The 16,123-nt window shown below is 41.1% G+C and overlaps 1 protein-coding gene across 2 annotated transcripts in view; it reads left to right on the forward strand.

Annotated features, from left to right (window-relative positions):
• The window catches only part of galnt16 (UDP-N-acetyl-alpha-D-galactosamine:polypeptide N-acetylgalactosaminyltransferase 16), a 54,991-nt gene extending 39,805 nt beyond the window's left edge, over nucleotides 1-15,186 (forward strand). For both annotated transcript variants that reach the window (XM_039786688.1, XM_039786689.1), the window contains exons 7-15: nucleotides 1,315-1,402; nucleotides 1,747-1,831; nucleotides 3,438-3,541; nucleotides 5,585-5,711; nucleotides 6,606-6,698; nucleotides 7,015-7,098; nucleotides 8,189-8,315; nucleotides 9,876-9,992; nucleotides 14,347-15,186. In XM_039786688.1, coding sequence (XP_039642622.1) covers nucleotides 1,315-1,402; nucleotides 1,747-1,831; nucleotides 3,438-3,541; nucleotides 5,585-5,711; nucleotides 6,606-6,698; nucleotides 7,015-7,098; nucleotides 8,189-8,315; nucleotides 9,876-9,992; nucleotides 14,347-14,490 — 969 coding nt within the window. In that variant the 3' untranslated portion in view covers nucleotides 14,491-15,186. The remainder of the gene's footprint in view (nucleotides 1-1,314; nucleotides 1,403-1,746; nucleotides 1,832-3,437; nucleotides 3,542-5,584; nucleotides 5,712-6,605; nucleotides 6,699-7,014; nucleotides 7,099-8,188; nucleotides 8,316-9,875; nucleotides 9,993-14,346) is intronic.
• Nucleotides 15,187-16,123: the final 937 nt, after the last annotated feature.

Consider the following 16,123-nt stretch of genomic DNA (forward strand, 5'->3'; position numbering starts at 1 on the left):
ATTCCTTTTGATAGCAGAGGGTTGACATCTCTTAGACTGTTGCACCGTTCCATCCACCCTGATAGTAATTAACGCTGTGCCATGAATCCCTTCTCTACAAGTCACCTTATTAGTAGGGGGCTGTAAGTTCCCGTCCTAATTATTCAGAAAAATAAAGGCTGTCGAGGTATTTAACAATGTGGTTTACATAGAAATACTGTATCATGGATAAATGTGACCGTTTGATGTTAAAATTCTCTCCCCCAATCACCACTGTGAGTGAAATGTAACGGATTGTGATATATATAAATGCATTAAAATACTGACTTAAGGTTTACTCGACTTTATTCGACTCCGACCTGTGGCCCTTTGCTGCATGTCATTCCCCCTCTCTCTCCCCTTTCATGTCTTCAGCTGTCCTGTCAAATAAAGGCCTAAAATGCCCAAAAAGTAATCTTAAAAATAATATGACTTATTGAATACTGACTTAAACCTGTTAAAGTTGCCGACCTTACACCACACGACTTTTCAAGAGATTCCACTGTCCCAGACAGATGAGAGTCTTGCTAGGGTCGGGGCGCGCTTCTGTCGTCTCACTCGTTTGGTATAAGGAAGTCATAAAACTCAGTCCGAGCTGTCTTTTTCCCATCTTGACCTTCCGACAAAATCAAACGTGTTTGATATTGTCATAAGTCATAAGTCTTGGTAGTAAAATCTTCTAGTCCAGAGATATTCAGCAGGGGGGTCCTCAGAGTGACTGCAGCGGGGCCTCCAAATTATTCATTTTTTGAATGTTTTTTCTAAATTTAAAATGCCTTAACATGAATCCAACATATCATTAGCAAATATAAATCAGCCTATTTGTGAAAACACCGTGATGATAGGCTTCCTGGCCTATAGGTAAGATAGCCATCCACAGATACAGGTAATTCCAAAGGATTCACTGTGCCACATGTATGTTTAATATTACATTATTTATAAAATCATGCCAACAATTATTTTAATAGCTTAGTATTCTATGCACTAAAAAGGCAATGTATAAAGGCTTTAGGCTGCCCTACAAGTTATTGTAGGCCCAGTTTAATACAATATATGTAGTGGGGGGTCCCTGCTCTGTCTCTCTTTCAGTGAAGGGGTCCTTGGTTTAAAAAACATTGAAGACCCCTGATCTAGTCTGTGACTAAAGTTGACATCATGACAACCATCTCACTCACACTTGAGTCTTTTCAAAGTCTTTTCCGAGTCTTTTAGTGTATGGTAGGCACACGTTCCAAATGTTCATCATGTCTCGATGGTAATGTGTCTGTGTGTCCTCCTCCTCCTCCTCCCATGCAGGACCATACGCGAGTGGTCAGCCCCATCATTGACGTCATCAGCCTGGATAACTTCGCCTATCTGGCTGCCTCCGCTGACTTGAGAGGAGGTCAGGACACAACACACAACTCATGTACAGTAACGGCTGATAACACACCGCTGACACCAGTCAGGGAAAAGCCCTGTTTCGCAAACTCCCTCCACATATGACATCACCATCTCTGACTGAAAAATTCCAAACTCACGATAGAAATTGCCAGATGAATTAGTCAATCTGGTAAGTAAAGTTTGTGAGGTTTTCATTCAACGGCAGTGAACTTTAAATACGAATTTCTGTAAGGACTCGTTGCCATAATGGGTACGAAATTAGTTCCACTAATATCAGTTAGATACTCTTATCTGTCTTCTTCTTTAGAAGACATTTCATCTCTATTTTGCTCTCTTTCTCTTCAGGATTTGACTGGAGTCTCCACTTCAAATGGGAGCAGATTCCCATCGAGCAGAAGATGGCGAGGAGCGACCCCACGCAGGCGATCAGGTGTGTCTACAATTCTCCGCTCGTCGTCATCCCTATTCCTCTTTCCATAGCATTGCCATAATATTGATTCTAAACCTGAAAAATTCATCATGCACATACGTATTGTATAGGTATGAAATATTATAGATTTGCATTAATAAATCAAAGTACAAAAACAATCTTGCGCAAAATACAAAACAGATATTCGTCCTCCTAGATATTCCTTAGCTCAGTGATTAAAATTATGCTCATACTAAAGTTAGTTATAGGATTACTCCTCTTTTAACAATATAATTCCTTGTTGGCCTGTCTTTTATTTTCAGTGAAGTAGGAAGATTTGTCACATCTGTTGTTTGCAGATTAAATTGATTTGACTATGGCAGGAAGAATCAGCTGCTTGGCCCCTATTACTGTAACCCAGTGTCCTTCCTGCTCTCTGTGCATGTTTCTATGTACAACATTTATAATGTTAACATATTTGGAAATTATTATGGAAATTATAGAGTGTGGTCTGGACCTACTCTATCTGTAAAGTGTCTTGAGATAACTCTTGTGATGAATTGATACTATAAATAAAATTGAATTGAGTATAAATATAGACATAAGGACCCTCTACAAAACCACCTTCAGGCCTTTATTTTGTCAGCTGATATTAGTCTTGATTCCCAAACAAATGTTCAATTAAAAATAGCACAAAGCAGTTAACACACAGTGAGCCTGGAGCTCTTGCAGCCTGTGGAGTTTCACCCTTGCCCATCTTATTATACATGTAACTATGGTGACAATGTAGATATTCAGGCTCAATAACCTACTTTGATCTGTTGTTGTTCCCATAAAAACCATTGTAACTCAATTTTGGTGAGGTTTATAATATAACCTATATTGAATGACAATCTTCTCTCCGGAATTAGAATCCTCATCATCATCAGGCTTATAAAAACTTCCCAAACTCGGGTGCACTAAAAACGTCTCTCTGAATAAGAGAGTGAGTGAGATACAGTACAGCAGAGATGTGGACTTGATGACTTGTAACTTGTGACTTGACAAAAAATAAATGACTCGAGACTCAACTTGACTTGAGGCATGATGACTCGGATGACTTGCGTGTATTTGTAAGTTTTAATGTTAGCTGTTAATCATAAACTAATAAGTTAAGGTTGTCATGTTTCTGTCTAAGTATGAAGTATGCTGCACAGTGGCAGCAGCGCAAACCGTGAATCACGATTGGACAACTCAAAAAGCTCCCTGTTAAGCGATTTTCGTGATTGGATGACTGGCTGTCAGTCACAGTCCTTGTCTGTGGCACTGAATATTAATCATTATAATAACAGATTAAATTCATTGTGATACGTTTTGTACTAGTTATACAAACTAGCCAATCATTTTATTAGATAGGCTACTAATACCTTGTCTTTTTCTCCTTATAAAGACCAGATACTACAGGTAAGAGTGCTTTATCTTGGGTGTAAAAACAAAAGAAAACAGCCCCCATAAAAATAACTCGAGACTTGCTTGAGACTTGTACCAAATGACTTGAGACTTACTTGAGCCAAGATGACTTGGTCACAACACTGCAGTACAGTAAGTCTAAAAGATGTAAATGACTCCTCTCCTCTCTACTCTGCAGGACGCCCGTCATCGCTGGTGGGATTTTCGTCATGGACAAGAGCTGGTTCAACCACCTGGGCCAGTATGACACCCACATGGACATCTGGGGAGGGGAGAACTTTGGTCAGCTCACTGATGATTTTGAACTTTTACTTGAATCAGAAGAATGACTTTTTATTAATCATCATCCGCAGGAATTCTCTTTAAATGTTCTGTACTCGACATTCAGAACATTAATACAGCAGCAAACAACCAAGTAGTCAAAAAAATGTTTGCATTTCAGAACCTTAGGAAATGCACAGCGGCCGACACGAACACACACGCCTATTAACTCGATAATTAAGCCGTAAAGTACGCTATCTTTCAACTCAGGACAGAGCTACTTCTCACACATACAGATAGGATTGGAGATGAGAAGTTGCGATTGGTGGATAGGATATGGAGCAGGGGACTGACAGCGACTAATCACACTATGACAGACGCTCCACGCTCCACACTTACACATTTTTTACATGAATGTAGCCTACTGGCAGTCTGGCACACGTGGGTGCTCAGTATTTTCCGTGGGTGCTCTAGCTCCGGAGCACCCATGGTATCGGCGCCTATCCAAACAACTGTTTACTATGTAAAGAAAAAGTGGAGTAATGGGGTTCTGAGCAGAGAATGAAGTCACACTCCCTCCATGTGTGTTGTATTCTGAGCTTTTCTGTTCTTTTTTTGATAGCTGTTTTAATTAACCTATTGGGGAACGGTCTGTGAGAGCAGTGTGGAGGCAATTCCATTTTTTTTAAGTATTTTTAGTGCAGCCGCGTTAAATATGAATACAAAACCAAGCTTTACTCTGCCCTGCTGGACAACTTCAGACATATACTGTAAAATAGCAAATATTCCTCCTTCCATCCAGTAGACAGATGATTATACACTTACTTCACAAAATACAAGCATACTGAATTGGAATATTAAATCAAATCACTATAATTAACTTCTCTGAACTTCGCACAGGTCACTGATTTTTAAAAGGAAAATCAATTGAGGGAAAATGGATTTAACCTGGTGGCAATCATTAGTGTACTTTCAGTAATTAGAAGAACAATGATTTTTCTATTCTCTGTAAAGAAGAACAAAGAGTCTCACGCTCACTTGGATAAACATCACTAGTTTAGAACAAAAACCCAATGAAGAAAAGAATGCTTATTCTCAGGGCTGTAGTACTGGAGTCCGGACTTGTCTTGGACTCGTTGGCATTTGGACTCAGGCTTGTCTCAGACTCGGCCATTGGACTCGCCAAATATTCTAGTTTGTCTCGACCGAGTCCAGCACATATACTTCTGTTCTAAAGTAACTTCCTCCTTCATAACAAAACCATTGATGAAGCGTGCTCGTTCAGAAAACAGGTATTAGTTTAATTCAAAATCCATCTAGAACCGGCATCGTGATTGGTCGCCTGGTATACACCTGGCTGCATCATATACCTCAATCATCAGGTATCTATCAGTTTCATTTTGGCCACAGACACAATGTCAGCGAGCACTTTGTACTATAAATTCTTCAGGACAAGTTAAAAGTGCAAGAATGGGAACATTTCCATTTTATTTTAAAGTAAATAATGTGGCCTAATTAGACTCTTTCTTTCTACGATCTTGACTGTCTCTCATTTGGACTCAGTCTCGACTTGGACTCACTCTTTGGACTCGACAAAGGTCGACTTGACTACAGCCCTGCTTATTCCTCTTATTGACTGCCATGTTTATTTAAAAAAACAACAACTGCTGTTTCAAATGACACAGCTGTCATGAACACACAAATAATAGTGAAAAATTAAAATTCAAGTCATAAAACTGGACATTTTAATGTCTTCATTTCATGCATTGAGTCGGGGTTGGCTCTGGCCCACCGCAGATGCTTCTGGATGCTGCAGAGGCCCAGCAGCCCGCTCACCAAAATGCCAATTGTGACCTTGGAATTTGCAAGGCAGCACAGCGTTAAATTATCTGCAACGGCAGCTTTCATTCTGCTGATATACAGCTTATAAGCATCTGCTGCTTAAGAAATGTAGCAGGTGAACATGGCCATGCCAAGATTGGGATGATGCAGATCACACAGACTGACAGAGAAACAACTACCTGCCTGCATACTTGACCTCATCCTCTGTCTGTTCTGTTGCAGAGCTTTCTTTCCGGGTGTGGATGTGCGGGGGAAGCCTGGAGATTCTTCCCTGCAGCCGCGTGGGTCACGTGTTTAGGAAACGGCACCCATACGACTTCCCAGAAGGCAATGCCCTCACCTACATTAAGTGAGTGGGTTGATCTGTTAGAAACCTGACATCCTGTGTGCTGTACAGCGTTATTACACCACAAAGCAATCAACCAGCTGCCAAGACAGTCTTTTACTCAGCCTTAAGTGTCACATGAATCCGCACAGTTCAGTGTGAAGTAAAAGAGCTTCGCACGTTTTACATCTTTGGGCTTTTTGACTCAAGTTTAGCGAGAGATGAGTAAGTAGATATGGATGGAAAGTTTGCAGGACATCTTCACCCAGACACCATGTAACATAAAAATAACTCAATAACTCCTCAATCTTGAAATAGTTGTTCTTAGTGTCCAGGATACTGACAAAGATCCAGATTTAATATTTACATTATATATATATATATATTTAATATTTTCTGGATGAACGTGCAGCAGACTGCAAGGAAACAATGTGATCCGGAAACAAAACTGAATAAAAATTCTATAACGTAATAGGCTATTTTAGCTGTTTGAAGTTGTGACCGGAGCTGCATTTTCCCCTAGCTGGCTCACTGTCACACTGAACACTATACTGATATTTAACTACAGTTGGCAAGGCAACTAGTCACCCCCACCTTTCAGCATTCAGCACGATATCGGTTTCTTACTGTTTTGTGTAAATCTCTCGTCTAAAAGATACTGCTGCTAGTCTGAAACACACCAAACGGTCTCATGTGCCTACAGTATTTGTCTTCATTCACAAATACTTCTAGATTTGAAGGAGGATGACATTCCTGCTGGAGATGTGGGGAAAGATTGTTGCATCTGAAGGCTTGTGTGTGTGTTGTGTGTGTGTGTCTGTGTGTGTGAGAGACTTGTCATTAGAGCTGCCTACAGGAATGGCAGCAGCACTGTCATTACTGTGTCTGAACAGGTGCTGTGTGTCTGTGTCCACGCAGGAACACCCGGCGGGCTGCTGAGGTGTGGATGGATGAGTTTAAACAGTACTACTACTCTGCAAGGCCGTCAGCCCAGGGCAAGGCCTTTGGCAGGTCAGCCCATTATACCGTCACCCTCTTCTCTCAACTTTTGAATGTATTTCTTCGGATACCATGTCTATACATCCTTTAATGTATTAGTCAGGCGATCATTAAAATAGTTGTTCTAACCCACGCTCATAATTTTCATAACACTATTTATAAGATCCCTATTAGTTGAGTCTGTAGGTTCAGCCGAGTTCTGCATCAAGATCTCATTTTTTTATCATCTTTCTTTCTCTCTCGCTGTGCCTCATATTCTCCACATATCCCTTTTCTATTTTCTCTTCTCTACTGTGTCTCTCTCTTGTGTTGCGTTTTCTTTTTGTAGCATCGCAGACCGCCTGACGCTGCGGCGGAAGTTGAACTGCAAACCTTTCCGCTGGTACATGGAGAACGTCTATCCTGAGCTGAGGTACGGCACTCAAACTGAGCTGCAATCGCTGTCATTCATTCATGTTGGACAGGTTGAGTGGTGCTCTCTGTCCAAGCTTTGTCTATGTATAAATACTTAGATTAATTATGCGAGTCTGATGCGTTTTTTATTTTTCCCACAAATAAAGTGGAATTGTTAATAATTCTTAACATTGTATCTACTCTTTCATCATGTTGAAAAATCCAGAATTTATGAATATGCAAATATTTTTTATTTAAAAACGTTGAACTGGACTGAAGTTGTCTCCTGCTTCAGTATAAAGTCCATTATCACCGTGGTTCAAGTTCAACTTCAAGTTTCCAGATCACACTTCCTCATGTCCATACATCCACGTTTAAACTCAGATTTAAGGCGAGCACAAGAGTGCGGTGGAACATCCGAGTTAGATTTTTGAGTGGAGGTATACGTGCATGCCTGCAGGTTATCCTGGAATTCGTGGACAACTTTTATGCCTGATCTGTGACTATTATTTTGTGCTCAAGAGGGCCAAAGTTTCCTTTCAAATACCATTAAAAAAAAAAAATTAAAAAAAATAACAATCGTGAATTGAAAATATACAGATAATCTGTTCAGCCTCTAATAATCAATCAAAAGAAACACAGCCAAACAAATTTTTTCAGTCTTTCATTTCAAAAGTAAAAAGCCACGTTTAGAGAAAGAAAAGACACAATCATCAAAATGTCTTCCTCCCACCCACTTAAATCAGTAAAGACCCTGCAAATCCTTCGGGTCGTTATGACCCCCAAGTTCAGAACCAGTGATCTAAATATATTTGCTATGGATGGGAACCTCCGAGTGTGGTATCAATGTTTATCCCAGCAGCTTGTTTCCTAAGCCCCTGCCTCTCTGGCTCTATCTGCTCTGGGTTGTTCTTCCAAATCACTGTGGCTTCTCCAATTCCAATTGTATATTTTCATAAATATGTGTTGCAATGAGGGCGTATTACTTAGTGGTGTGATTCAGTTACACAATAAAGCAAGCAGTCAATTCAACCCATCTGTTATTTACTGCCGTAATAAGACCTCTCATTGACCCCTGTGTCTCTCCTCTCTGTAAATGGCTCCCTCAGGGTGCCCGAGCAGGAAGCGGTGTCCAGTGTGCTGAAACAAGGCGGTTTGTGTCTGGAGACCCGTGGGACAGACGCCCTCGGCCTGGCAGAGTGCAGGGGCATCGGAGCCATCAGGCCGCAGTCGCAGGTCAGTCCTCTGCCACTAGTGGGCTAGTGACTGTGGGTTAGACACTTAAAGTCTGAAATACTGCCAGAATATGTGCAGGAATTTGACCTGATGACTCAGGTGTAAGTATATACTGTAGAAGGCACAGGGACTATGCGCAACGGGGCCCAAGCATTAGTGATGGTGTGAATGTCAGACGTGAAGAATTACACGTATTTAGTATATAGTATTGTTATTTATCTACTCTCACATTCCCAGCCCTAACTCCACAGCCCTGTGGAGTAAGGTCTGGCTACACCACACATACTGTACATTATTGGATAGGAGGAAAAAACACTCTGGGTTGTTTGCATGTCTTTAAACCAATCACAATCGTCTTGGGCGGCGCTAAGCTCCGGACGCAGCGGCGGTGGCTCTGCAAAATAGTCTCAGGAAGGAACTTGTTTTGGTGGAACATTTGCATCCTGAAAAAGTAAACGCCACATACAATATTAAATGAACGTCATTGGCTCTTACCAGTGTGTCACCGTGTGTATTTCGTCCACAGTAATCCCACCAATCGTTCCCAAAACGTCCCAGTTAGAGAGGAAATGCCCTAAACATGTTCTTTATAAATCTTTACAATCATTCGAAAGAACCAAGCAGGCCTGCCTTATTGCACGATCCAAATTTTGTTCCAAACTTGCCATTTTCAGCGTGTAGCTTGCTAGCTCGAAGGTTGTTCTTGTTTCCCGAAGATAACGGAGTTTGAGAACGGCGACCCACAGGGAGCAGAAGGTGAGGGAGCAGAAGGTGAGGGACATCCGGCGCGTCAGGCAGTTATCCTGGCTGATCCAGACTATTATTTATCTGACAAATTAGCATACAGTATGGTAACATAAATGGCTTTTGTTGTGGAAAATATGACTTTTATCAACATGTTAACGCCCCAATCCTTTAGTCTTCCGCCTCTGTAGCCTAAAAAAATTTCTCTCTGTTGCTAGGTTACAGAGATGATAAACACATGTTATCAATATCACATGAGGAACTGCATGCCAAACCTTAATTTACGTTTAGTCACGTTGGTCAGCATTAGTCACCGTAGAGATTTTACCGTTGTATTACTCATGATGAGCTCAGCTGGACATCACAGGTATTATTAGGTGTTATGTTTGCAGCCCGTGGCTCAGATTAAAGCCAGCAGGTGATACAAAAAGATCCACGAGTATGTTGCTAACAAGGAAATGGGGTTCAATGTGAGAAAAACCTTGGAACGGTCCTTCCCTTTCCAGGAAGTAAACGCAGCCAAGTTTGCCAATTTCAGACTGCATCTTTTTAAATCAGTTGAGGTTTCTGATTGATAGCTGAAGAAATCTGTAATCCATTAACGTTATATGTCTCAGTTCCCCTTCTGAGTTAGTTGCATATACTGTAGCTAGGAAACCATGTGTTTACACAAAACCTGTTGCAGTACATTTAGTAAAAAGCACTGCTGTTAAAATGTAATGCTTGTACAGAATAAATGAAACCAAGAGTTTCTGTGAAAAGCACATGACCCTTGATAGCAGCCACCACAGTTAACAGTTTTTCTGTATTTTGCAGAGATGGGAACTAATAGAGCCACTGCTCCGGCAGCAGGACCTCTGCCTGGCCATTTCAGCCTTCACAGCAGGGTCAAAGGTCAAGATGGAGACCTGCAACACAAAAGAGCCCAGACAGGTAAGAAGAAATAGTGTTATGGTACGTGTCCACTGTCAAGCGTTCTTTTTCCCGCTTCCCATTTATTGGCTATGCGAGCAGCCGGGCAATGCATTCTGGTAGTGTCACGGCGACTTTCGAGAAGCGTGCCCGCTCCTTATTTGCATAAAGTTGAATCCGGGCTACTTTATGTAAATTGTAAAGCGTTTGTCCAATCAGGTGCAGCCATCGGGGGTTGTAGGAGGCTGAAGCCGGTTTGAAACGTATAACTGTTAGTGGCAAGCCCACCAAATGTCCAATTCTTTTTTTTTTTTTTAAGATAATTTTTTGGGGCTTTTCCCTTTATTCGATTGCGACAGTGGATAGACAGGAAACGGGGAAAGAAAGAGAGGGGGTGACATGCAGCAAAGGGCCGCAGGTTGGATTCGAACTCGGGCCGCTGCCAAGGACTCAGCCTACAATGGGGCGCGCGCTCTTACTGGGTGAGCTAGAGGCCGCCCCCGAATGTCCAATTCTGGGAAGCTGGGTGATCCCTGCTGTCAAAAAAACACCACAGTGGACACAAACCGTTAGCCTTTCAAAAGACATTACATTTAAGTGCCATTTTGCGATACATTTAAAGAATGCCAAAAAGACATAAAAAAGTGTAATTTAATTTTTTTTTATAAACAAGGTGCTCTGTGAAGTTATTGTGTTAACTAAGGGTTAACAAACGACAATGGAATTTTCGTTAATCTTGCCCTATCAGTCATTTTCAGCAGTAGGGCTACTTTTTCCAAACGATTATCTCATTTTGGAATCATTTGTCCTTGATGTGCCACTCACATGTTGAAACTCAGACTTGGGAGATTTGGAGATAAAAGGTGGTTCCAGGACAGATGCAGAGCAGCCCGCCTGCTGCCGCTGCTGCCAGAAGACCATCTGAGTGGCCTTGTTGCAAGAGCAGTTGATTTTATAGACGCAGTAGAACAAGCGCTCCCCTAGCTTCAGACCCCACCCTGTTCTTTCCTAGATCTCCCCTTCGCGAATGTCGAACATGCACGTCCCATGTGGACCCGCGCTGGCTGCACAGTTGATTTATGACATCGAAGAGGGAGTTATTAACTCGAACCATGTGTATGAGTGCGCGGGACCTTTGCCAGGCCATCCTCTCATCTCTCTGCAGGCCCCCGTCGCAACCCTCTGAGAGTTCGTTGGAAAGCTGCCCATCAACAAGCAACCACTTCTTGCTGTGGGAGACATTTGGCCTCTTTGCCCTGAGTGTTCAATCCCCTGAAGGAAAAAAAAAATAATACTTGTGTTTTTGACTTTGCTCTCTAAATGAAAGAGTACTGAAGTGATTAACTCTTGGAGCAACAAGTGAGGCTGGCACCATTTTTTTTTTAAATGTAGAAACGTATGATATCAAACTAAAACTAAGGTTAGAAGGGTAGAGTTTATCCGATCCATCATCAATATGACCGAGGCTTTCCCCTGATCACGGATGCATTAAAACAGTCTGGAAGAGCTCTGCAACATTTTATATTCTCAGCGTTATTGTTTTGGAAGTTTCTGGGATTTTTGGGATAAAATCCTGAAAGAATTTTCATTAGTTAGGGTTTCACTGGAGAGATTATGCCCAATGCTGGTCTAAACGTTGATTTAGAAGCCTGTCCAATAAGTATATATGTAATAGAATACTGAATTAGCCATATTTCGGGACACAGAAAACTCTGCAACTCGATCACAAATCATTATCAGTTGAACCTCACGTGAACGGCGCTTCATGTCACGCAACAAAAAACTGAGTGTACTCATCGTTGCTACTAAATTCTTTTAACGTTTTCACTTCATTTTTCATTTCCTACTTGTCTTTGTTGCACAAACATGCACACCACCAGAGGTGGAATTTAACTGAGTAGATTTACTCAAGTACTGTACTTAAGTACAAATGTTTGAGCTACTTGTACTTTACTTATTTTCACACAGACGCAGTCTCCCTCTGGGATTTTAAGATTAACCTCCCATTCACCTCCACACTTCATATGGCTCCAGAAATCTGCACTTGGCACGCTCGTCCTCTGCTGCTGCTTTAAGTTCAGCTTTAACTATTTAATCAGCAGGCTAACCAAGGAACCACTTCTACCTGCTGGTTTATGGACAGCCTGTTTATGGGGAGCTCTCTCTCTCTCTCTCTCTCTCTCTCTCTCTCTCTCTCTCTCTCTCTCTCTCTCTCTCTCCCCTCTCTCTCTCCCCCCACTTCAGTCTCAAGTTTCTTGTCAAACTTGCTCCGGCACATTTACAGACAGTGATGAGACCCTGGGGAATCTCTCTTGAAAAGAATATTAGATATACGGTATGGAGAGTTAAAGAAATCCGGCCCGACTTGTTACTCAGTGAAAAATCCTGTTCCAATATAAAATCCTAACATGATGTGTTGGTAAGCAAGCAACTGGAGTCTGAATCCCTGTCATGACAGTATCCTGTGAGTGGTTTGTAGATAGGATGAATCTGTGTAACTGATGTAACAATGACCATGTATAGATATTAGAGGGAAGTACAACAATAAAAAAAAAAAAAATACAATACCATATGTATATATATATATATATGTATATATACATATACATACACACACACATAAATATTCACATTCTGTAAATATACAGAATACAGTTAGAGCAATAAATAATTCAGGCCAATATATATCGGCCGGTATATTTTATTATTACTGATAAATGAGTGAATGCTTTTATTTTGAACATGTAAAAAACAATAAAAAAATGCAATAAAAGCTAAACGATATTTAGCAATATTAACTTAACCTGTCCAAGAAGGAATAGGAAGAAGCAAATACTTATTTAATACTACCCCTATAATGTAAATAAACAAATGTAATAAATAATGTGGGAGAACATGGACAGAAATGCCAAACTGGTTCTAGGTCATTCAGAAACAGTGTCTCTAGCGCGTAGTTTGTCCACCAGAGTGCACCGACAAGCGGATTTGTTTTTCAAATGTCCCACTTGGTACGTATCATGGTCACACATCAGCTGATATATTCTTCTTCTTTCTTTTTTTTTAACTCCCAAATATCCATATCGGTATGGGCCTCGAACATCTCATCTTGTTTAAGCTACAATACAGACACTCTTATACCTATATAAACTTACACGTGAATTATTTCAAAGTAAAGGTCAAAAGTAAAAGTCCACATAAGAGAAAAATGGCCTCTGTGAGTGCTGTACTATTATATATTAGATTATTGTTGTTGGCCCAGGTGGTGCTTATTTGAACTATTTGATACACTGTCGGGTAGTTTCATCTATTCGAGTGCATCTTTTGTTGTAAAGAAACTAAAACAAAATAAATGTAGTGAGATGGACGTATAAAGGAATATGAAATAAAGTATTGCACATTTGTATTTTACTGTACAGTCATTACTTGAGTAGATGTACCGAGTTACGTTCTACCGCTGCTGAACTCGGTAACAAATGGCGTACACGACGTTGTATCAGTGAAAACAAATGGTTTTCTTCAGGCTGCTGGGACTACAGCTGGCTCTGCTATGATCTTTCCACTGTGACTTTCAACAAATCAGTCATTCCTCTGACTACTGTAATCCAGGTCTGACTCGGCCCGTTCCTCACAACTAACACGAACGTGCCGTGCTGATACCCAGCATTTACAATCAGGGAATAATAAAACCAGAGAAGGACGCGTATGCGTTCTATAAGCACACGTGTCGATGGCCTCTGTTGCAGACCACGGCAACGGTTGCATTTTTTCCCGTGGTCTGTGAGTACTGCATGGAAAATGATTGGTGTTAAAGAGCACTCATCCATGCAGATTATTTATGAACAGATGATCGGTAAAGCGCCTGCCAATGGTTTTCAGAACCATGTCTCAACCCACGTCCCCTATTTAAAGAGGGTCGCTCCACTTTAAGAAATATGGCCTCCTTGACGCCTCTTTCAAACCACCTATCCTCTCCCCGTCCAGGATATAGACATCTTGATCTTGATCTGTTTATTTGGTTCAGGCTTATTGTCTATTTTGTTACTATTTTATTGAATAGTCTTGAATATTGTAGTTACTGTCATCTTTTCTTGATTTGTGTCTGGGTGGGTGGTGATGAAATGTTGAACTACTGTATATGCACTGCATGAAACCATGCTGTGTTATTACACACCATCGGGGTCATATCATTGCTTGTTGTATTGTATGTTGTATGTGTTTTTTTTTTTAACAGCTGCAGAATTGGGTTAAATGCCCAAGACATATTTCCCACCTTGTGGGACAATAAAGTTAATCTTGAATCTTGATTCTATGAAATGACCTGACAGATGTGTTTTTACCTATTATTATTATTATTATTTTTTTTTATCTCTTTTAGAAGTGGAAGCCTAAAGGCACGGCTCTGCAGCACATGGTCAGTGGCCTGTGCCTGGACAGTCAGACCCCGACAGGCCCTCTGGTCGCCACTCAGTGTCGCCCCCAGGTGGCCAGCCAGTCCTGGGAGCCACAAATCATCACCTGAGCCACAGTGGACGTTGGGAGGGAGGGGGGAGGACTCATTGGGATCATCATCTGTACAGTCTGTCACCGTGCTGAGGGGGGTGAAAGGAACTGTACTTTTGTGATGTCAACTTGGAGCTCCTGGTCCGTGGGGACACCAGAGCATCGCTGAAAACATTTCATCTGAGGTCTTTTCTGTACAGCGCTTCATCCTTCCAGGAGGCCGCAGTTCTACGTAATCTAATGCTTTTCACTGAAAAACTGTTGCACATCTGACTTTTTCATTTCTGTATCTACAGTATATCCTGGTAAACACTTTGCTTAAAGTCGGAGTAGCGTGGCTTGCCCTCAACACTGACGAGTGCGTACTGTACTGTAGCAAATGTGTTGAGGTGTGGACCTGACTCTGAGTCATAGTAAGTGCTTGTCTTGTTGCCTAGTCTTATGTTGAGGCATTTGTTATGACCGTGTAGACCAGGGCAGCTTTATGTATAGCCAAGTCAAATCTTTGAATTGCTGAATAGCAGTCTTGAAAGCACCATGCAAAGCACTGTCAGGAACATTATTTATTGTTTTGCATGGTCAGACCCAAAGAATGTTTTTTCTTTTCTTGTCTCTCTACAAAGTTTCATGTAAATATTTGAAGCAGATAATGGCTTGGTTTTTGTGTCAAGTACTCTATATGTTGTTTGAAAAATAAAATGTGGTAACAAAGGAATTGTTGTTCTAGTTATTTGCACAATAAGTTGGAATATCATAGAATAGAAAACACTTTATTGTCCCCGAGGGGAAATCTGTCTTGGGCATCTGTCTTCCCAATACAAACGTGTAACAAAGAAACCATTCTAAAATCGACATGAAATCAACATAAGATCTTCAGAATTTGGGCAGTGCTGTTGTGTCATCGCCGCTCAATAAAACTAACAGGAGAGTGATGGACATGTGACTCTGCCATCGTCTGTACGCTACTGCGTGTGTCTACATTTAGACATTTATTTGACGAGTTCCAGTGTTGGAAAATAATTAAGGACATTTACATAAGTACTGTAATATACTACAAGTGTGAGGTACTTGTACTTTACTTGAGTATTTCCATTTTATGCTATTTCATACTTCTACTCCACTATATTTCAGGAGGAAATATTGTACTTTCTACTCCACTTTCTACTCCTACGTTTACTTGACAGCTTTAGATACTAGGTACTTTGCAAATTTAGCTTATTAATACAAAATCCAATCAACAAATACATTCTGATATATTATTATTATAGGTTTAAGCTACCCAGCAGTGTGTAAAGTAGTAAAAAATGAGCTCCACCTTTACCATCTGCAGCATTAAAGGTCCCATGGCATGAAAATGTCACTTTATGAGTTTTTTTAACATTAATATGAGCCTGCCCAGCCTGCCTATGGTCCCCCAGTGGCTAGAAATGGTGATAGGTGTAAACCAAGTCCTGGGTATCCTGCTCTGCCTTTGAGAAAATGAAAGCTCAGATGGGCCAATCAGGAATCTTCTCCTTATGAGGTCATGAGAGAGAGACATCATGGCTTTCAAACAAGCAAAGTGGCAGTTGGTCAAGGCCACACCCCCACTCTCCACCTTGCCCCCTCCCTCTCTCCTCAATAGCTACAGACACAGAAATGGTGCATCCTAA

Source organism: Perca fluviatilis, chromosome 20, assembly GCF_010015445.1.
Source record: "Perca fluviatilis chromosome 20, GENO_Pfluv_1.0, whole genome shotgun sequence".
In the NCBI taxonomy this organism is placed as follows: domain Eukaryota; kingdom Metazoa; phylum Chordata; class Actinopteri; order Perciformes; family Percidae; genus Perca; species Perca fluviatilis.